The 23,259-nt window shown below is 48.6% G+C and overlaps 1 protein-coding gene across 2 annotated transcripts in view; it reads right to left on the minus strand.

Moving 5' to 3' along the window:
* The window catches only part of LOC138498038 (microtubule-actin cross-linking factor 1, isoforms 6/7-like), a 530,795-nt gene that overhangs the window by 277,445 nt on the left and 230,091 nt on the right, over nt 1–23,259 (minus strand). For both annotated transcript variants that reach the window (XM_069621876.1, XM_069621877.1), the window contains exons 12-13: nt 21,430–21,633; nt 13,458–13,689 (exon numbers count right to left, since the gene is read on the minus strand). In XM_069621876.1, the coding sequence (XP_069477977.1) occupies nt 13,458–13,689; nt 21,430–21,633 (436 nt within the window). The remainder of the gene's footprint in view (nt 1–13,457; nt 13,690–21,429; nt 21,634–23,259) is intronic.

The following is a 23,259-nucleotide window of genomic DNA, read 5'->3' on the forward strand; positions in this document are numbered from 1 at the left end:
AATACTGGCAGCAAGATTGGAAACGGTATTGCCAAAACTGGTTAGTCAAAATCAAGAGGGATTTCTAAAGGGAGAGTCTTGCTAACAAATCTGCAGAAACTTTTGCTGACATTGACGGAATCAAACAAGTTGAGAGTGGAGTCAGTTGTGCTGTCGCTGGATGCAGAGAAGGCTTTTGATCGTGTTCGATGGGAGTTTCCATGCAGAACAATGGAGAGTATTAACTTTGGTCCTGAAATCTTGAGCTGGGTGAAATGGTTTTATTAAAACCCTATGGTGGAGTTGACTACTAATGGCAACATTTCAACAAAGTTCGAACTGCATCACGGGACTCGCCAAAGTTGCCCGCTATCACCCATGCTTTTTGTGCTCTCAATAGAACCATTAGCAGATCGGAACAAATGCCAGAATTGCTGGGATTAACATTTATGGAATTACACAAGCTATGGCTTCATGCATGTGATCTTCTCGTTGCACAGGACTTAACATTGTCTATCCCAGCACTAATGGGCTCGATTGAAACATTCAACTCCACTTCAAATTCTAAAAATAACTGATCTAAGTCTGAGGCTTTGCCTTGCACACATTTGAGTAATGGTTCGATATTACAAAACCTAGGCTTAAAGTGGTCCCCTCAAAAGATTAAATGGAATTTGTCTTTCAAGAAATATGAAAGATATGATGGATGTAAACTTGAATTTAAGAACGTACAAGCTATCAGCAGAATTTGAACGCTGTGACTCTCTTAAACTATCACTAGGAAGAAAAGTAAGTGCCATCAAGATGACAGCAGCTCCAAAAATAACTTATGTCATGAGCAGGATTCCACTTCCTGCAAGGAAATCTCTACTGAAACTACTGGATAGTATGATCCAGTCCTTTCTGCGGGAGAAGAAAAAGCCTAGGTTAAAGATATGGAAGTTACAACTCCAAAATGAAAAAGGAGGATTGATATAGCCTGTATTTTGGAAGAGCTCATCAGGCTTTCACGGCAAGACACTTCCTACCATTCTTATCTAAGAATTTGGATGATTGGGCCGTTGCTGAAGCAAGCATGGTGGGCCTATTAAATCCTTCTGCAGTCCTATTAACCATAAACAAAGATTGGTGTCAGAGGCCTGCACTGACTGAGTTTCTGAGATCGACTGGGAAGAACATGGCCACGAGCATAGATATAATCCCGGGCCTGATTGGTCTTTCTTCAATTAGTTTATATCCCACAGTCAAAATTGAGAATAAAACCCTTTTTTGATCGCACTGGTTTTTGGCAGGCGTCAGCAAGAATGATGACCTATTTGAAGGAGGAAAATGGTGATCATTTTAAGATCTGAGAGAAAAATTTGGTCTGGATGAATGCACTAATGGGGATTATCGGAAACTAAGAGGTGCAGTGAATTTGTCAGCACTTGAATCCTCAGATCTAATGGTTTCTATGAAGAACATAGGATGCCAGGACCATATGGCATCCAAGATATATAATCTCCTGAGTAGACAATCAAGAGAATGATAAGCTCTTGAACTCCTGGTCGCACTACCTACAAGAAGAAATGACAGAGTCACGTTAGGAGGCACTGTGTAAAATCATTCCACAAATGTCCTTGAACATTGGTGAAAGAGCACGACAAGTGAAAATACTGAACAGAGTATTTTGGATACCAGAGCGTATGCGAAAGCAAGGTTTGAGTCCAACAGATGCATGCTGGGGATGTGGGCATTCACGAGGCTCATTTGGACATATGCTTTGGGACTGATACAGAGTGATAGCGTTTTGGAAAGGAATTGCTGATGTGATGAATGAAGTACTGAGTGAAGAGAGGGAGTTTAACTTTGAAACTTTGATTCTGGGTGAAGATACTGATCTAGAGGACCAGCTGCACCACCAAGTAATATGGATTTTGAAGGGTTCTTTGGTTGGGAAAAGGATAATCCTACGTAATTGGAAATCGGCTATAATCCCCACAACAGAATCGTGGATAGAGGAAATGTACTCAATATGTAATATTGAAAAAGTTGTAATGTCCCTGCAGAAGAAGGAGAAGCTATTTGATAAATCATGGGGTAGTTTTCAGAGCTTGGAATTCGATTAAACTGGAAAAGATAGAGGAGAAATGGCGTTATGATGGAATGTGGATGTTAAGATAAGTCTATTTTGATATTTTCATGAACTAGCGTTAATGCTCATTGACTGGAATGTGTAATATTGAAAGTTTATGAGGGTTGGTTTTCTCCTTTTTGGTTTGGGGGGGGTGGGTTTTTTAATTTTTATTTTTCCTTCATTTCCATTCTCTTGTACTCCCTTCTTCAATCAACCTTTTCTGTTTAAGTTCATATTTAGGGGGGCAGGAGAAGTACCACTATTCAATAATGTACAGTATTCGGTAAGGATGTTTTTACTGAGATGTATTCGTATATCTGTTTGTAATTAAATACATTGAATAAACTAGTTAAAAAAATAATATATATAAGTAGCATTTCTACTGCTTATATTTTCTTTTAAAAGCAGTCAGCTTAATCCTTTTTTTAAAGAGCTTGGGCCTGACCTGTACATCCTTTGGGCCTCCAAGGAGGGAGTGGGGGGGGCAACCCCTAGGTGAGGGGCTGCGAAACAACATTTTTACTGAAAGGGGGGCTTAATATGAGTAAGTATGAGTACCAGTGGACTAGGTCCTTCATCTCTAGTTCTGAGCATTAGAGGCTTACCTGTGGGCAGTATCAGACGCCTTATTACAGGGCTTTAAGTAGGGCAGAGCTAGCCAGATGGTGCCCCGGCAGGCTCCAAAAACTGCTTGGGATCACGGGCTCTGGTGGGTTTTCGTCGTTCACCCTTGTCTACATAGATACTGCGCAAATGACGTTGCAGCAGTGTTCCCTCATTATCAAGGGGCTAAAACGTAAAGAGTATTTCAACTGGTCCCACTTCATATGTATTGTGAAGAACACATGCAAGTCGATCTCCATGGTGAACAGAAGACAGCCAAGAAAGGATTACTGATATGTCCATCAATTCCAGCGGCTGAGCACCTTTTCTTTGTTTTCCTTACCCATTGACCCCAGAGATGAATTGCGGCCTGCAGTTAAAAGCAGGACCCTCCTGGTAAAAAGCAGGACCCTTTGGGTAAAAAGCAGGACCCTCTGGGTAAAAAGCAGGACCTTCCTGGTAAAAAGCAGGACCCTCCTGGTAAAAAGCAGGACCCTCCTGGTAAAAAGCAGGACCCTCCTGGTAAAAAGCAGGATCCTCCAGGTAAAAAGCAGGACCTTCCTGGTAAAAAGCAGGACCCTCCTGGTAAAAAGCAGGACCTTCCAGGTAAAAAGCAGGACCCTCCAGGTAAAAAGCAGGACCCTCCAGGTAAAAAGCAGGACCCTCCTGGTAAAAAGCAGGACCTTCCTGGTAAAAAGCAGGATCCTCCAGGTAAAAAGCAGGACCCTCCTGGTAAAAAGCAGGACCCTCCTGGTAAAAAGCAGGACCCTCCTGGTAAAAAGCAGGATCCTCCAGGTAAAAAGCAGGACCTTCCTGGTAAAAAGCAGGACCCTCCTGGTAAAAAGCAGGACCTTCCAGGTAAAAAGCAGGACCCTCCAGGTAAAAAGCAGGACCCTCCAGGTAAAAAGCAGGATCCTCCTGGTAAAAAGCAGGATCCTCCAGTTTGTGATGGGGGGCCATTGACAAATCAGGGTGAACCCCACCTGCGGTAAAACGGTTAGCTCACGAGGGAGGGCACACACCCATGACTGCAGTCCGCTCCAGTGAACAGCCTGTGACAGCAGGGGGACATTTCCCCCAGAGTGTTAATGCCCCCCCATACCGCTGAGGAGCCTGCTTTGTTTGCTACAGGGCACGGATAACCTGTAAACCAGGTTAAGAAATATAATAATATACAGTTACTTAAGTAAAACATTTTTCGACCCTGAAAAACGCCAATTGGTTTCTGTAAATGGCTGCACATTTATTTTTTTGTGGGGATGAAACTTGCAATCACGTGATACCTCAACCCCAAGGTTATGTATGGTTTGGGGCAGGCAGCCTTTGACAAAGTCGCTTGCCCCCACAGTTATAAGTGTTCCTTTACGACAGGCTTAAAACCAGCAAGTGGTTTCTAAGCGCGGGACCTGGATTCGAACCTGTGTTGGGCTGCATTGTCTTGCTTCCAAGACAAACACGTCGCCCCCGAGCTATTCTTCATCACAGTTGGCAGTGTCCAGCACTTAAGCCATGCCCCCTTGTTAAAGCCCACATCTAACTGAACCAGCTTTGTGGGACAGGTAGCTGGACACCCGGTCAATGCTTGGGCTGCTAGTCACTTATCTGGGAGTACACTTTTCGCTGATAGATGCTGGTCTTTAGTTATTCTGGAGAATGAGAGCGCACCACAACACTGCTGGCACGCAGCCTGGGAGCAGTGCAGTGCCTGGGAGCAGTGCAGTGCCTGCCCAGAGTTTCAGAGTAGGCCCAAGCTAAGTCAGTAGTGTGGTCCCTGATGCATGGAAGACGAGGATTGGCGGTCCTTTCTTCTCGGGGGTTCAGCGAGGGTGGTGGCGGGGACGCATCCGTGAAGGCAAGCTCAAACCTTTTGGGGGAACGAGTAGTGGTGAGCTTAGGTAGAGACTGAGCAGCTATTGTTACACAACTCACTAGTGAAGCAGATGCAAACTGCAAGAGAGTCCCTGTCTACAGAATCCTAATTTTGCAGGAGACTTTCTAGGAAGATGCTTAAGAAACCTTGTTAGCTGGTGTATGCTTTCAAATAACCTTTAAAGAGAGCTTTTCACACTGCACCAAGTAATCATGATCAGATGAAACACGCAACCCTACTGGAAGAGTCACACTCTCCAGGAAAAGCTACATCCATGCTTGTCTGCATGTGTGACATAGCCCCTCATGCCATGAAGTGAGACTTTCCAGTCTGCACTCACCCATACCTGCCTTATTGCTTGTCTGCATGTGTGATGTAGCCGCTCATGGCATGAGGTGACGCATTTCCAGTCTGCACTCACCCATAGCTACTTTTCGCAATGCTTGTCTGCATGTCTGATGTAGCCCCTCATGCCATGAGGCAAAGCTTTTTCAGTTGGCACTCACCCATACCTACTTTTCTTATTGCTTGTCTGCATGTGTGATGTAGCCCCTCATGGCATGAGGGGAGGCTTTTCAGTCTGCACTCACCCATACCTGTCTTATTGCTTGTCTGCATGTCTGATGAAGGCCCTCATGCCATGAGACAAGGTTTTTCCAGTCGGCACTCACCCGTACCGGTCTTATTGCTTGTCTGCATGTGTGATGTAGCTCCTCATGCCACGAGGCAAAGCTTTTCCAGTCGGCACGCACCCATACCTACTTTTCTTACTGCTTGTCTGCATATGTGATGTAGCCCCTTATGCCATGAGGCGAGGCTTTTCCAGTCTGCACTCACCCATACCTACTTTTCTTATTGCTTGTCTGCATGTGTGATGTAGCCCCTCATGCAATGAGGGGAGGCTTTTCCAGTCTGCACTCACCCAGACCTACTTTTCTTATTGCCTGCATGTGTGATGTAGCCCCTTATGCCATGAGGCGAGGCTTTTCCAGTCGGCACTCCCCCATACCTACTTTTCTTACCACTGATGGGGCAAGGACTTGAGTGGTATATAAATGTTAAGAGGCAATGCAGAAGTGAAGAAGCTGTGGAGGCTGTGGTATCACGTGAACAGTGTGATGACATGTGATGTAATCATGCGCACGAGCGATTAAAGAGGCCGGATTCGCGCTCTTTCAGATCAGAGCAAAGCGGGGCCTGTGAAGTAAAGACAATAGCGTCTCATTATTTCTGCACAGCGCTGCACCACATGAGGCCCTTGCTGAGAGCAACATAACATTGACAACGAGGGGTTCAGTGCATGCACCCGACAGTCGGGCAGTTCCACGGCACCTGGGCTATCGATCCACACAGCGTGCTGTCCCTCAGCACGCCACAGGGTTGCCACATGCTCTGTGCATGCCAGTAAGGAATCCTGTGCTTATATGCTCCTCTTACCAGTATAAATTGGCAATTGCCAACATTTGGACACCTCAGGTGTCGCCTGGCTACTCGCCCCAATAAGAGTCACCAGAGTCTTGAGAATTGGCACAGCCCTCTCCCGAGGGTGCTCGTGCACCACCTCTCACCACTACACTCAGCAAGGTGTGGTTCCCCTCACAGGGAATGCCTGTGCGCCTGCTGTGCTTTCGTGGGAAAACTCATTGCCCAAAAGGGGTAGCGGCTCCTCCAGGAGTGCCTGTGCACCCCCCAACTTGCACCTGTGTCGAACCCTTAAACCTGAGGAAAGAGGTCAGCAGAAGACACTGCGGCACCCGCACAACCACATCCTCAAAGGGGGGGGGGGGGAACGTCGCAACAACGCGGGTCACTTGCACCTCTGTGTGAGTTTGAGGTTGACGGGGTCCCAGCCACTTTGGGCGCACGACAGGAACTGTGGCGAGAATGCCTAGACATGTACTTTAATGCCACATGCGAGAAAGACGACTAAACAAAAAAGTGCACGCTGATATATTCAGCAGGGCCAGCGGTCCACAAGCCTTGCACCACCGATAATTTTTGCAATGCAGCTGTCAAAGCACTGTCGGATTACTTCGCTCCCGTGGTGAATACCCACTACGAGATGTTTGTCATGCGCACAGACATGCAACAAAACAATGAAAGCCTGGACAAATACCACAGTCTCCTGAGGCAGTTGGTTGCTACCTGCATCTGGGAGAACGAGGAGGAATAGGTGAGATTCCAAATTATTATTGGGTGCCACTCTGTCAAACTACGAAGGCAAATCCTTCGTGAACCAGGAATTATGCTCCGCAAGATCCTTGAGCTGGGAAGTTCCAAAGAACTGGCGGACGTCAGGGTTCCAAGATGGAGTCAGCACTCAAAGCAGTCAAACTCGAGGAGGTGTGCACAGTGGGGAAACAACCCCCGAGAAGCCAAGCAGCACCTGGTGACAGAAGAAACACTGAAACCCCTCAACCCCAGCCCTCGGCCCACAATGAGGGTATGATCTCCACCACGAGAAAGACTGGCCAGCAAAATGGTACACCTGCACAAGGTGTGGAATTCCAAATCACTTTGCCAGAGTATACAAAGCATCAGCCCCGGCCAGTGTACCAAGAGGAAAAGGAACGTTCCAGAGGGTTCCCACCAGATAGGACTGCCCAGTCCACCAAAACTACTTCTGCAGAGTCTCAGATGGAACCACCAAGTGCAGGCATAGGGGATGAAGATGAAGACATTTTCTTCATATCGGCCATACTCGCAGTCAGTGGCCGGGGAAAACGCTAACCCTGATGCTCAGTGACTATTCTGAAAACACCTGTCCAGGTATTTCTCGACATTGGTGCCTTGGTCAATGTCATGGCCGATGAGCAATACCAGACTCTACCTGGACCTCCGTCACTCCAAGAGACCAAAGTATGCATATTCAGGTTTGGGGGCAAGACCCCCACTGCCACTAGAAGGCGCCTTCATTGCCACTATCCAGCACCATGGTGTCTCCATACAAGCCTGATTCTATGTTATCAAGGTAGCGACTCAAACACTACTTGGCTGTGCAGCAGATGAAGCCCTGGGACTCATTCAATTCACTCATGGAGTGCTTGTCGAAGACGTACAGATGCTGCTGCAGAGGTACCAAGGCATATTCACAGGAATAGGGCAGTTGGAGGACAAACCAATCCGGTTCCACATTGACGACACAGTCCAGCTGGCGGTGTTGAAACACTGAAGAGTGCCCTTCCACCTTTGCGATAAAGTAACAGAACCTAGTGGACCTCGATATCATTGAGCAAGTCGAAGAACCCACCCCGTGGGTGTCCCCAATTGTCATTGCCCACAAACCAAAACAGCCAGGCAGTGTCCGTATTTGCATGGATATGCGACTGCCCAACAAGGCAATAAGAAGAGAAAGACACTTGACCACCACACTGGACGACAACATCACAGAACTAGCGGGGGCAACAGATTTTTCTAAACTAGACCTCCGCTCAGGGTACCACCAACTTGTGCTCCACCAGGACAGTCGATACATCACAACATTCACAACCCACGTCGGCATCTAAAGGTATAAAACAATGAACTTGGGCATCTCGTCAGCGGCCGCGGTGTTTCAGAACGCCATACGCAGAGCACTGGCGTGACTGCTTGGAACCCTGAATGCGTGCAACAATTTTTTGGTGTATACCACGTCAGAGAGTGAACACCTGGAGTGGCTAGAGAAAGTACTGTCGAGGATCTAGTCACTGGGCCTAACTCTTCATCACGAAAAATGCAAGTTTCTCAAGAACAAAATCCAATTTTTCAGTTTCATCTTTCAGGAAGAAGGGATATCCGCCGATCCAGCGAATGTCAGAGAAATCAAGGAGGCCAAATCCCCAGAATCCAACTCCGAGGTCAGGAGTTTGCTAGGGATAGCCACCTACTGTGGCCGTTATATCAAACACCTGGCCACCCTATCCAAAACCCTGAAAAACCTCACAAAGCAATCAACAGTGTGGCGGTGGACAGCCCTGGAACAAAACTCGTTTGAAAGCATCAAGAAGGCACTGTCAGACAAATGCATCCTGGCCTTCTTTGACCCACAAAAGATACCGAGATCATAATTGATGCGAACCCATACGGCTTTGGTGCCATCCTCACGCAGACAAACAAAGACAGCAACCCGTGCACCGTTGCATATGCCAGTCGAGCACTCTCTCTAACTGACCAGAAGTATTCCCAGATTGAGAGAGAAGCTCTTGCCGTGCTGTCGGGGATGTCGCCATTACATTTATTTATCTATGGGAAACCTCTGAAAGTAGTCACGGACCACAAACCCCTTCTACCTATCATGAGGGGTGGGTCAGCCAACCCCCTGCCATGTACTGAAAAATTGTTGTTGGCGCTCCAAGCGTACGACGTCGACCTGGAAATACAAGCCCGGACAGAACAACGCCACGGATTACTTATCCCGCCACCCGAAAGAGACAAACATAGCCCCCACCCCAAGGGAGGTTGCTGCAGCAGAAGAATACCTAAGATTAATCATGGAATGCTCAGTACTCAACTCAATGGACTTTGCAGAGCTCAAGGCATCATCAAGACACGATGGCAGTTTCCAAATCCTGTGTGACGCAATGGAGTCAGGACAGTGGAAATCCGCTCTCGAGAACCTCGGAACCAGAACACAAGAAGCGAAAACGACCCTGGAACAACTATGGAAAGTACAAGGTGAGCTAATGTTTATGGATGATGGCCTCCTACTAAGAGGGCGGCACATAGTGGTACCTACTGAGTTGACAAAGTGATTGCCCTTGCACAATCATGGCCTACAGGACGCTGCATAGACGAAGAGTCACCTCAGGCTCAAGGTCTGGTTCCCGGCACTCGAATCAAAGGTGGAGGAATTAATTTGTGCCTGAAAATGGTGCCAAGCAGCTGCTCCGAAAAGCAGAGAACCGTCCATCAAGTGCATGCTTTGAAGCGAAGAGCCAAGGGAAACCATTCACACAAATGGACTCACACTTCCTGGTCATGATAGACCAATGGTTGCGGTACCCTAGTAGAGTTCGTCCCGTCCCTAGCTCTACAAGAAGTAATACCGCTGATGGAGAAAATGTTTGCTACCCACGGTTTCCCCAAGACCATGTGCTCGGACAATGGCTCCCCGTTCCAAAGCGCTGGCCTTGAAGAATTCCTGGCCAAAACAAGAATTGAACACCAAAAAATAACACATGTATGGCCACGTGCAAAAGGTGAGGCCGAGCGCTCCATGCACACACTCAACAAATGTTTTCGCATAGCACATGGACAGGGAACATGTGAAAGAAGAGCCCCATTTCAGTTCCTACTTGAAAACAGAACCACCCCACACTGCTCCACAGGAGTGGCCCCTGCAGAAGCCCTATTTCAGAGGTGCCCAGGCATGTTCCTACAAGAGCTGGAAGGGAGGACTCCAGGAACAAGAGACATTGAAAGCGTGCTTGCCCGGAGGGAACCAGCGATCCACAAGGAGAACATCAGGCGAGGCCTACGAGAGCACGACATAGCAGTAGGCGACACAGTTGAGACAGAAACAGGAGCTGCAGAAGCCGGAAGGAGAACTGAGGTACTCTGCTGGTGCTGGATGAAAGGGGGGAATGCACAGGAGTATCCGAGTAATTGTAGGGTATGTGGCCTAGAGGTCGGGGTGCCTGTGAAAGCGATAAAGCCACACAAAGCCTGCCCAAAGAGTAAAGGATGCTGCACGGGGACCCTGCCACTGTGAAAGGTCTGGTGAGAGGGGCCAAGACACAATCTGTCTGGAGAGCGAAGCAGTGACAGGAAAAGATGCTGCCGGCACAAAGGGATTGGGCGGGGGAGTTACAAGCAGGGCGCCTATGCCAAACGAGAAGGAAAAATAGGAGCAAAGAAAGAGGGTGCAAATACAATGGATGTGCGAGAGCAGAACTGGGAAATGCAGGGAAAGTACCAAGCGTATAAACGGGATTGTGCTGTAAAATGAGCCCTGGAGAAGCATTCTGGGAAATGTGTCGGCACTCTGGGATAGAGAGAATCCTGACACTGCAAGTAGTGGAAAGATATTGAGAATACGAAAGCATCTACCAGGGGGAGGGAGAAGGGGAGAGAGTGAGAGAAAGAGAGCGAGAGCGAGAGCGCGCGCGCGCGCGCGGACACGCAGCCAACGTAAAGAGATGTGAAAGTATACATTGGAAATTAGTGAATTCCCTAAAGACTGGCCAAGAGACTGAAGGATGCGAAGTGCAACAAGTCTAAATAATATACCTCATACAAGTTGTTGCAAGCTGCACGCGCCACTTTTGGTCACTAGTTTTCATTACTGTACCACTGTTTTTCAAACCTGAGTCATCCAATTCCAAGTGATTGAGCTTTCTGGTACTGTAGTGTGCAGATTCTACAGAGAATCCTGATTAGATGTCCCAGCATCCCCTGGGGGCAGCTATGTATGAGGTCTGGCATTCTATAGCAGGCAGGGATCCTAGCTCACTAAAGCTCCTGCTTCTCTGGTGTTTCACCTGTGACAGGGCCAGCGTTGTGGCCCTGGCAAGAGGGGGTACATGTGACAGGGCCAACATTGTGGCCCTGGCAAGAGGAGGTGGGGGGCAGGAGCCCACCCCAATCCAACACGGGTGCCTGAGGGCAGGCAGGCCCCCTTCGCACCCCTCCTTACCTGTGGTGATGGCGGGATCCAGGCCGCCATAGAGGCGTTGCGGGGGGTGCTGAGGGTGCTACAGCCCCGGGTCTTTTGGGTGTAGCCCTGGATAGAAACTCAGGGGCTACAACCAAAAAGCTAGCTAGCCGCGAGTCCCGACATTAGCGTAGCCCCAGATCTTTTCCAAACCTAGCAACACCGCTGCGCTGAAGCAGAGTAGCAGCCAGGAGAGACCTTCGCCAGAGATCGAGGCGAGATCCCCGTCAAGGGCTGCTGCAAACACCACAAGAGCGGTCAGCCAAGGATGCAGCCCAGCAGACATGCAGCAAGGGGACCGGTGACCGGGAAATATCGGTTGCCGCCAGAGGAAAGGGGAAATCAACCCACCAGGGATGTTTTCTAACGGAGAAAGGCCTATAAATCAGGGCTCCACTAAACCAGCATGGAGGTTTGAGAGGGGAAAAAGCCTCCAGCGAGGCTTGGGAAAACGGGTGCCGCTGGGAGCCAGTAGAGGCTCCATGTGATAAATGCAGCAGGGGCCATGCTGGAAAGGGGCGGAACTTACCAGACCTTTTAGGCCCTCCCATGGCCATCCCCTGTCACACCCCTGTGAGTCAGGTAAGTGATTGGACAGGGTAATTATCCAACCCTGGGAGGGGGTTGGAAATATAAGGAGGTGTGTGCGAGTGTTTAGGTTAGTTGGTTGAGGACAGGAAATGGTGGAGGACGTCCAAGAGACCAGAGAAGGCAAAGCATTTGGAGTGCGGAGGATATTGTTAAGGAGGGGCTCTGTGGAGGGTTTGTGTGAGAAAGAGGAGAGTGTGAATAGAAGGGGTAGAGATAGTGTAGAATAGCGATAGTGTTGGAACTGGTAGAAGTAGTTGGGAGGGTGGCAGCAGGAGTAGCCAGTGAAGAAAATAGGTAGTAGAGTGGTAGTCAGTAGTAGAGGGGTGAGCAGGGCTGCATTTCACTGGGTGTCCCTGAGGGTTCGACCAGGGCTAGAGAGAGGGGTGAGCAGGACACACTATCCCTGGGAGTCTACAGAAAGGTGAATAGAGAGAGTGGGAGAGTGACAGTGAATGGGAGTATGGGAGTAGCTATTGACATAACGTGAATCAGAGATTAACTAGAGGAACAGTAAGGAGTGGGAAGGGAAGTAAGATCGAAGGGTTGAGGTGGAAAGGCAGAGTGAGAGACTGGAGAGTCAGTGAGTGAGTGGGAGGAGGAAGGGTAAATAGGGATCAGGGACAGGTGTGAAAGTGTATGCACAAAGTGAGTATGGCCCAGGGCGATGGAAGGCACCGCTCATTACTCCCTGAGAATACTAAGCGGGAATAGGCAAGGGAGAGTTAGAAGTCCCTTAGGGAGCCAGATAGCCGGCGACCTAGGAAAAACACCTGAAGTGAAGAAAGAGAGCAAGGCAGATCGGAGTTACTGACCCTGGTCCTACTAAGACCCAGATAGGGACGTCTGGGTTAGGGAGGCGGGAACCAAGACCGGGGCAGAGCAGAGAGAGAGAGGGCCAGCTCTATCGGCAGTTCCAGGAAGATCCCAATAGCTCAGAAGAATAAACACCCTTGGACGTTAGTTAAGAGTCAGCGTGATTCTTTGTGACGGGACCACCCTGTCACACACCCCACGATCTGATCCAAGCCTATTTGTGCTTGTGATCTGTCCCCCGATCACTGCGTCCACAGCCTACGTCAGCACATGTGGAGCTATTAACCTACGAACAACTATCGCTAGTGTCAGAAGAGCACTAGGTACAGGCGTCACAAATAAACAATAAAATCAGCTGAAAGGACCGCTCAGTGAGGCACACTTGGAACAAGTGAGCAAAAGGGCTAGAGAAATGGCCCCTTCTCATTGCCATCGCAGGTGATCCAGCAGATCCTTTCCTTTCATTAGCTACCCCAATGGGGTCACTTGCAGCAGAGGGAGGGGGGGCGTAGATCTCACTTACCCCTGTTCAGTGGTTTCCGGTGTGTTCCACCAGCAACAGATGACTGCTTTTGCTGCAAACTTTGGTTGCACCCCAAGAGATCCCAGAAATAAGTCTGTAAAGAAGCTGCTACCAGGTTGTTTCTTATGTTGCCTTGTGCACTGCAATCCCCTCTTGATGCAGCCTCTGCTCCTCCCACCTTAGATGGGAGACTGAGGCTTTGCATCTGACCTTGCCACAAAGCTGCCACCAACTACTGCACTCTGAGGCTCCCTCGTGCAGCAGAAAAGCCTGGAGGGTCAATAAGGCTTCAGGCTGCAGCTGTGCACTTCCCACTACATCAGTTTCTTACCTTTGGCAGTGGCCTCGGCGCCTGCCATCTGTGAGCTGCCCAGGAGCTCTGCCCCTTGCTTCTGGATGGTCTCCAGTGCCGCGCGCAGTCTCTCCAGCTCCCCCAGGAGGAGGGCATTGTCCTTGATCTGTTCCCGGATGCGCGCCGACTCGCCCCGGATGGAAGGTGCGTTCTCGAGGCGGTCTTGCAGACGCTCCAGGCACTCCGCCATCAGGTCCATCCTCTCGGTGACCTGCAGGAGAAGCATTTGGAATAATCAGTATGTCCACAAGAGACTCCCTTCTGGATTAGTGCTTCCGGTTCCAGAGGGCACATCCTCAGAGACAACCCCCATTGAATGCAGGGTCTGCAGGCAAATGGGATTGCGTAGAACACTCCCCCGCTAAGGGGGAGACGGGTCTAAGGAGTTAGACACATGCTATCAAGACTGAAAAGAGGGATAGAAACATTTATGATAAATTACAAATGAATGAGTGCAAGTGGGTAGCTGAGAAAGGCTTTAGAATCACACAATAACTAGTGCTGCACACCAGAGTTTCAACTCAAAACAACTCACCTGAAGATGTCAGTACAACGTGATTAACATCAACCAGTGCGAACAATGTCAATAGACCTTTACTCCCCCACTTGTAATCACGTTCATTAGTTAGGGTGTTAACAGGCTGAGAGTGTGCCCGAAGTGAAATAAAGGTCAGCTGCAGGTTAAGTGCACGCTCCTAAGGACTGTAGCTAACTGACTGGCGGGAAACTATCAGCATTTGGCGGTCAATCAATCATGTGCCATTATATTTGGTGGTAGTATGACGTGTTATTTACTGTCTTACTATCAGGCCTGGTGGCTGGGTAGGTAGATGTCACAAGGTAGCTCGCAAGGTGGGTGGATACGGGGAGGGGATATAGGCTTTGTTAGAAGGTAGTGGGAAAATATGAATGCGTGTGCATTAGAACTAGCTCTGGGATGTGAAGATGTGGACATGATTTAGGCCTTAACCAGTGTATTTCAGGAATTGCAGACTTTCCCCAAGCCAAGATAGCGGAGGGGCTTCTCGCGGCTGATTGGTTAGAGGGGCATAAAGGAAGCACAGTGAACGTTCTAAACTACCTTTCATCTTCGTTCTCAGGCATGTTTAGTTTTCTTCCTGTTGATTTTATTTATTTATTTTTTATTTATTTATTTATTACTACCGTGCTGTAGCCATTATACAAACAAGTCACGGGACAACATGAATCTACGGATTTTGAGGCGGGTTTTGGCTTAGATTAAGGGAGCTATCTGAACAAGTGGGTCTTGAGTTTCTTTCGGAAGGTAATGTATGAGAGCTCCAGTCTTATTTGTGGTCGGAGGTTATTCCATAAGGTTGCAGCTTTGGTGTGAAATGCTTTGCTGAGTCTGTTGGTTTTCCTGAAAATGATGGTTACGAGATTGCCCTGGGCTTCAGACCCGAGTCCCCATCTCGGTACATATGTAACCAGTTTCTTCTTGAGGTATGCTGGGGCTTTCCCATGGACGCGCTTGTGCGCTCGCCTCAGGGTTTTGAACTGTATTCTATCTTTGATAGTAAGCCAGTGTAGATTTCTCCTGTCTTCACTGATATATTCAGTTTTCCTTTTTCCGTTGATTGTCACAGCCCCATTTTGTATTTGACATTTTGCAATGTGCCTTTTGTTAGCTTGTTGATTAGGCCTTAAATCCCTTATTACAAGTTATATATAAAGGGAACTTTTGAAGTGGAATTAAGCAGGTTTAGTGTGACAACATGTGACCAAGAAGAGTAACGGTAGGGTGCTGCGCTCGGATTCCTACACAATGTACTTTTAAGCAGCTAAGAGTCTGCACACGTTACACCTCTGTTGGAAGCAGGCAGAAGGAGGAAAAATTGACTATTATAATTTGTGTATTCTAGGGATGTCTCCTCGTCAGGAAGCGTGGACTGATCCCAATCAACTTTAACTGCATGACTGCAGCACGCTTCACGCTCTGAGAGTTGCTTCAGTCGGTGAGTGAAATCAAAGACGTGCGTTCAGGCCAGTAGGTGGCAGCGAAGTACAGGGTATCGTTTCTGAAGCACAGAGATACTCGTGACATGTTTGAATGCTGTGAAATAATCCTTTTTTTTCCTGTCTTGGATGCGAAAGACCTTCATCCCTTGCAGGAGTTTTAAGATTTTTGTTAGGGACAGTTAGGTGCTTGGGCATTTTAGTTAAATGTTTTAAGGACATGCTCTCCATCAACAAGGAGCTGGGTTACACCCAGTGGAACTATGTTTTCTTTGGCAAGAGGAGTTCAGGAAGACTAAAAATAATTGGAGTCCTCTATGAAAGTGATCAAAAGACTGTGCAACGTCACAATTAAGAGCCATTAGCACTCTGGGCAGGAGAACCAGCCAATCAGGTGGCTAGGAACGTGGGCTTGAACCGCCGGTACAAACCCGCATTCAAAGCCGCCTAACGGCCGGTTCTCCACGCCATCATCTTCCCACCACTCTCGGTCCCTTTTTTTCTGTCCCCATCCTACTTACCGTATTCGCCGCCGTTGCATCCGCTTCTTATTTCGCCTCCTGCAGGCCACCATGGAAAGGGAAAAGGGACTCCGTAAAGAGCCCGCCTTCCCTTTCCATGGCAGCCATATTGGAAAAGGATTTTCCTTCCTACAGCGGGGTGTCGTGCGTGTCCCACTGTAGGAAGGAAAATCCTTTTTTTTAGCACCACGGGTTACTGCTTTGGCAACACGGGGTGCTAATGGCCTTCATCCCCTGTTCCAGGGGCTGGAACTGGGGATAACGGCCCAGAGCCCTTTTTATCCACCCTCACTTTGTTTGGGCCGTTAACTTGGGCTGCTGTGCTGTTATCCACCGGTACAGGGGATAAACACCACAGTGAAAGCCTGCGCCCTATGCCGCCTGAAGGCCAGCTACCCCACCCGCCATCTTCCCCTCACCCGATGCCGCCTTTTTTAAAAAAAAATCCCCCAATCTCACTTACCTTTTCGCTGCAGCGGCGAGTCCCGCTACTGCATCTGCTCCCGTCCCCACTCAGGCCACCATGGAAATGGACGAGCGGCTCCATACGGAGCCCTGAGCTCCTAATCCATGGCGGTCATGTTAATAAGAGTATTTTCTCTCCGCGAATGGGACGCGGCGTCCCTTTAACAACATAACAGAAGATCACCTGGAACATTGTCTTGGTGAGTTAAGGGACTCTACGTCCGATTATGATTCGCTCGCTGCGCTCATGAGGTGCAATTGACAAAGATGCTAAATCAGGTGGCACCATTAAAACTGGGGGAGATAGAGACAACAGTCAGAAATGGTACACTCCAACTTTCGCTGCTCTCAAACAAGAAAAGAGATGAGCTGAGCGTGTCTGGGCCAAAACACAGACCAAGGTCAGTAGAGATAAATGGAAGATTATTGGAAAACAATATCGAAGTGGGATTTTTAAGGCCAAAAAAGAGTTTTTGATTCACAGACCATTAATTCAGGAAATGATGCAAAGAGGTTATTTGAACTCCTGAAGAACATAGAAAAACCTGCAGTCCAATGAACTCGATTTGTACCTACGAACGATGTGTCTATTGTTGCTTCCCGCGCCATGATGCCTGTGGGCTTTCAGTGCGTAATAAGTATATACATAACAAAAGATGAGAAATCAGATTTGATGGGAAGCAATGAGCTTCTTACAATGGTGTGCGATCAAGTGACATTTTGACCAGGAAGGGGAGTAAATTGAAAAGTCACCGGGGACAATACATAAGAGAACATACGTGATATGATATATGATAGTTTATTTGTATTGCGCTCGTACACAAGTGTTTCAGAACGCGACAAGGCAAGGGAGGGGAGCAGGGGAGAAGACAACAACGATCTTACTAGGCCCAGTGACATTGAGAACGTGCAAGTGCATGGGAAAGGGAACGGGGAAAAGTGCATGGAAGGGGGAGAGTGGAAAGTGCGGAGCGGAGGGGAAACAAATAAATAATAATAAATAAAAATATATAGATAATAGAGTCAATAAACCGTGGTAGTGCAGCAAGCAAGTGGCAAGTGCTGTGTTTACGGCAGCAGACTGAGCAAGTCTGATAAGTGCAGAAAAAGAGAACATGGGGTGGGGGTGACTGTATGGGTACAGATACAGTCCCGAGTGCAAGGGGTGACCAGGAGGGTGGCAGGCTGAGCCGGTACCTGGGCCCAGGGGGACAGAGGGTGGCCAGGTGCACAGTGCCAAGACAAAGCAGATCAGCAGGGGAGAGGGAGCGAAGGCAGAAGCCAAGAGAAAGGTCTTGAGGTGTTTCCGGAACTGAAGATGGTTCTCCTCAAGTTTTAGAGTGGCAGGGAGGCTATTCCAGATGGAGGCCCCAGCCGAAGACAGATCTACCCGCAGCTCGTTTCTTTCAATAGCGACTGACCCTGAGGGAGTTAGAGGTAGAGGAGCGAAGGAGTTAGAGGTAGAGGCGCGAAGAGCTCGAGAGGGGAGGTATTTGCGGAGGGATAGCTGAAGGTATTTTGGACCCAGGCTCCAGAAAGCCTTGTGGACAATGCATAGGGTTTTGAATTTAATCCTTGCACCCACTGTGAGCCAATGGAGAGATTTCAGAGCTGGAGAGATATGATCCCAGGGCTTGAGGCCAAGGACAAGTCTCGCAGTCCTGTCCTGGATTAGTTGTAGATGGTGGTAGATTTAGAGAGAGGCTGTTGCAATAGTCCAACCTAGAGAGAACCAGAGCTTGGGAGACAGTGAGCTTTTGAGGGAAGGAGAGGAAAGGAAAAGTACCTCTGAGGAGGTGCAGTAGGGAGTTTGCTTTTTAGAGACCTCAGCGATGTGGACGGAGAAGGAAAGTGTGGAGTTAAAGATGACCCCGAGGTCCTTAGACTCACAGGTGGGGGTAGGCGGAGGGCCAAGGGCGGCCAGCCAGAGAGCGAGGGGAAAGGATGGTGAAGGTGTGCCGATGAGGAGGATCTCTGTCTTGCTGGCAATCAGACAAAGGTCATTGGCGGCACACCAATCTTGAATGGCATTAGGCAATCAGAGATGAGAGAGGGAGATGAGGTGGCCGAGGACAGCCTGAAAATGAGTTGAGTGTCATCTGAGTAGCACTGGAAATTTGCCCAGAAAATGGCAATGCAGTGAGCGAGAGTTGCCAGGTATTGGTTGAAAAGCCAGGGCGAGAGGTTAGACCCCTGGGGAACCACAGAGGTAGAGAAGAAGATAGATGATAGGAAGGACCCCAGTTGGACCTGGGAGGGTCGATCAGAGAGGAAAGAGGTCACAAAGATAAAGGACAACCAACATTGGACATTTTTAAGTGCAGGAAGCAGTACGTGTTAGTGAGAAGGTATTTGGGTTCACCGACATCAGACTTTAGGAGAGTGAAATGTGTCCCGTGTTTTTTGGACTGGTTGTTTGAATCCCAAGTTCTTGTGATTTCCAGTACCGCCATTCACTGCTTGCTGTCTATTCGTCCACCCAGAGGGTGAAATCCCCCGTCCGTGCAATCCTATGTCACAGGAACTAGACGGGGAAGGTCAGACTGAGGATTTTCTACTGGAAGGTGGCATTGAGATGGTTGCAGTACATCAATGCAAGATGCATCAATCTTTTGAGCTCACAGGTGCGCCAACACACTATACTTGGGCACCACTGCTGCCATCTTCTTTGTGGGCAATTTGGAATCTGGAGGAGACGGTGATCTGAGTGGCGAAGCATCAGGTCTCGGCGAGCACTAGATTTTAGACCTGTACTGCCCCAGACAGGTTGTGGATCCTCAAGGCGTATTTGGCTGCAGAGAGAGAACCGATGAGCTCTACCTTGATGCTGCACAGGGCTGGATGTGGCTGCGCTCTGGTGGAAGCTAAACTGGCTGGTCGTGGCACTCTGGATTTACTCCTTGAATCTGATGCATCAGAGACACGACCCGAAACGCTGCTCTTTGGCTGGGGTTCAGCTTTCTGGAGATCCATGTTGGATGGGCACTGGTGAAGAGCTGTCATGATTAGACAAACACTTGGCATTCATGCCCTTCACACTGATGTATGTTCTGGAGGGGGTTGGAGTTGCAGATGGATCACGTTCTTCGAATGGTGCGGAAATGACAATTAGGCAGGTTTTGGAATCTCGCTACCCGAGGTGTTCATAGCAGAGGCTCACCAAGGATGCTCAATAGGGCTTAGGGATAACTTGAAGAATTGCAGTCACTGTGCATCATTCGTTACTTCAGTTTGTGTGTTAGAAAGTGCCACCAAACTCCCCCCGCCCCGCTGCATCCTTGGGATTGGCTGGTTTACACCACCATTGGTGCTGTGATTGGACAATAATGGTCCTATCCTATGGTCCTCCTCAGTCTGAAGCCTCTGGGTATACGTACCATTCGAGTAATGAACTAGCAACAAAGAAAGACTTTTTATCCATCAAGGAATATCATGGGAGTTGAGTGGGAGTTTCGCGTTTGTCTCTACCCTTTTTGGTTTCAAATAATGTTTTACTCAAAGTAGTTTTGATTGTTTAAGAGAATGCAACTCTTCATTAAATTAAGCCTAGCTGCACACATAATATGTCTCCTGCTTCTCATACCTTGCACAACATCTCTGTCTCTAGAGTGCGGCTATCCCCCATGATAAAACCTGGTCTAGCTGCACACGTCTTCTGTTACACACGCACTGCACAAAAACTCGGCCATTAGAATGCAGCGATCCCCCATGAGAAATGCGGTCTAGCTGCACACAATATCTTTCCTCTCCAGACTACCTCTCTGCACCCACCCACATGCCTGCCCAGCATGGGTGACCAGCAGGGACTTGGCCACGCCTACCTACCTTCGTATTGGGTAAAACGCATGCACGCATTCTATGACTGACAGACAAATTTACCATACTTGGACCTAGGTCCCTAAGGGCATTTAACCAACAGCGTGTTGAGACCATACTAATGGTGAAAGGCGGCACACAATGGCCCATTACATTAGACACAGTACCTATATGGATGTTTGCATAGACAGGCTGGGGGGTTTTGTGAGTGTTTTTGCCAATTTGTGCTAAGAGGAATCGTTCTAGATGTACTTTAACAGAACATATCATCTGATTGAGAACCTGTGTGCTTACTGAAGTGTTAGAGAGATGTAATCCAACAGTAGGATACAATCTCAACCTTTCTGTCAAACTCTATACCTTTTGGAGACGTCAACCCATTTACAAGGAGCTGCAGTAGTAGAGACGGGAAATCACAGTTTCATGACAGTCAAGCGTGTCCATTAGAGGATAACTTGTGAGGTGAAACGCAGGCCAAGGATGCTTTATAGAAGATGTGAAGCCCGAGTTATATATAGTGGTTTAGCATCCCTACTCAGCCCCACCTTAAAAACGTTGTTATTTTTCTAATATAGTACAATGTGGCATGTTTACTTTGTCAATTAAGTCTTCTAATACAGCTGAGTGCTGCGTTTGCTTTTAAAACTCATTGACTGCTCATGCATCACGTTTATTAATAATTGCAATGTAGTAAATAACTTCCCACTCAGTACCTATATTTTCCGATACTCATGGCTTAGTCGCGAAACTTGACATAAATCATAGCAGGGCTCACCCGTACTAAAGCCCCCCAACCCTTGACATTCATCACATGTTAAGCCACACAAATAATTTACACAGACAATTTTTAGATTGGAATAAACATGGTCACTTTACTGGAGTCATCTTAGCGGGCGGTCCCAGTGCTTACGCAGGCCCCAATGTGCCTGGCATACAAAACACCTCCCCGGGTGGACTTTGCCATTCCTGGGGTTTCACAAACTGGTGAGCCCTCCTCACTTCGGTTTCCGTTCTAACGAGAACGACCAGCGGCCCGCGTCTGCAGACGCGCAAGACCAGCTGGCTAAGCTCTGTAGGCCAGCAACATGTACTTTCTAGTGCCAAAGGGGGAGTCTGTGTGATTTGGGCAACGTAAGATTAAGGCAGGCGAGAATCTTCTCGCCCCCACTCACCTGGCTGTAACGTGGCACGGCATCTTCAAGTATGGAGGCGGCGAGGCGCACCGCTTCGCGAATCCCGCCGTACTGCTCTTCGATCGCCTTGCTCTCCAGCTGGAATCGGGCGCCATCCGTGGCATTGAACTCAGCCAGCTTGCAAGAGACCCGCTGCAGCTTGGTCACCAGCGGCTTGTGCTCAGCGATGGCCTCTCGGAGTTGCTGTTGAGGGAAGAAGGAGGATTTGAAATAAGTGAAAGGGAACTTGGAAAGTCCAGTTAAGTAAACTCATGAAGGACTATCCTAAGAGAACAGAAATAAAAGCAAACCAGTACAGAGATAAATATTACAAAGCGTCTGTGGCAAACACACATGTAGGAGACACCAGTGCACAACGTACCAAGACACCACCATCATCAATCCTTAAATGGCATGCAAAGGCCGGGCCCCAAAAGAGTGGGCCCGCAAAGATGTGGGCTGGCTCCTCCTGGTTCAACATCCATTCGTAGGATGTTAGCCTCTGCATGTGCGGTGTCTTGACAAGGACATATCCATCCCTGCAACATAAGCAGCCAAGAATGCCATCCCAGTGCGGAGTACCAGGACCAAAGCATCACGACCAGAGTGCACCGAGGGAATGAATGAGCCCACACCAGCTCACATGCTGAGACAATGCAGCATGGCAGTGCTGTCTCCCTGGATCCGAACGACCATTCCTCAGAGAGATGAAAGAAAGACAGGGGGGAAATTGATGTAACATCGCTTGTCATCTGTCATTTTAAGATTGTATAAGTGAGCATCCTAGCTGAAAACAGGGGGTGGCCGTCTCCAGTGGGAGTCTCATCTGAGGAGTAGGATGTGGACATTTTCTTCCATCCACTTATCCAGAGAAATAGTCTAGAACTTCCACCGCTATGAGGCCACTCCCTCGGGCTTCTCGTTCTCACTTCTCAGCTTCTATTAGCCTTTTCCACGCGGGAGCCACAGCGAGCAGCGCTCACCTTCCTCTGCCACGCGTAGCTCCGCACTTCCACCACGGAAGCTGTCGAGAGCACCTCTCACTCTGGCAGCAACCTGCAGCACTCATGAGGCTTCAGTGTCCCACAGCTCCTGCTGTGGACATCGGGCAGAGAGGACAGCAGGTTCACAGACCCCCTCAGAGCCCATCTCTTTCGCACTCCTGCTTCCCTCCAGCCGGTTCCTCTCCAGCCTCTGCATCTACAAGCTGTGTCCTTCTATCCAGGACGTCTCGCTCCTTCTGCTGGGCAGCTGCCCTTCCTATACACCTAGGACTTGTTAAAGCTTTGCAGGTGTGATGTGGTCACGAACGGAGAAATCTCTGGCGGGAAACGCCTCGCTGTGCATGCTGGCCCTGGAAAGAGTAAATCATTAGTAGGTTTGAGTACTGATATGAAGGTTTGGCCCTAATTCTCAGAGACTGATGTAAATGCAATCTGAGCCGTATGTTTGAGGGTCACCGGTTGCCCAGGGTACACACATATTGTCGGTCTACTGATCGTCCTTACTGAGGACTCACAATTTAATGAGATTTTATCCGGAACGATTTCTATTTTTTCCTTAAAAAGGTAATAAATGCATTCGCCTGTGCGGGTGAGGGCTCGGTGGTAGTGGAGATGCAACTTAGACGGCAACATCTGGAAACAACTGAAAACCGCTCGCTCAAATGATTTTTTGCAGCATCAATTTTCTTATGAAGATACTCAGATTAAGCTTCAAAAATAGCTTCTTTCGGAGCATGTTCAGCTTTAAAAGCAAATCCCCACACCAGGAAATGCACTCACAAACGCGTGCCGCACCAACGCACAACACATCCTGGTAATCTCACCC

This window comes from Ambystoma mexicanum, chromosome 5q, assembly GCF_040938575.1.
Source record: "Ambystoma mexicanum isolate Mex_15411 chromosome 5q, UKY_AmexF1_1, whole genome shotgun sequence".
NCBI classification, from domain to species: domain Eukaryota; kingdom Metazoa; phylum Chordata; class Amphibia; order Caudata; family Ambystomatidae; genus Ambystoma; species Ambystoma mexicanum.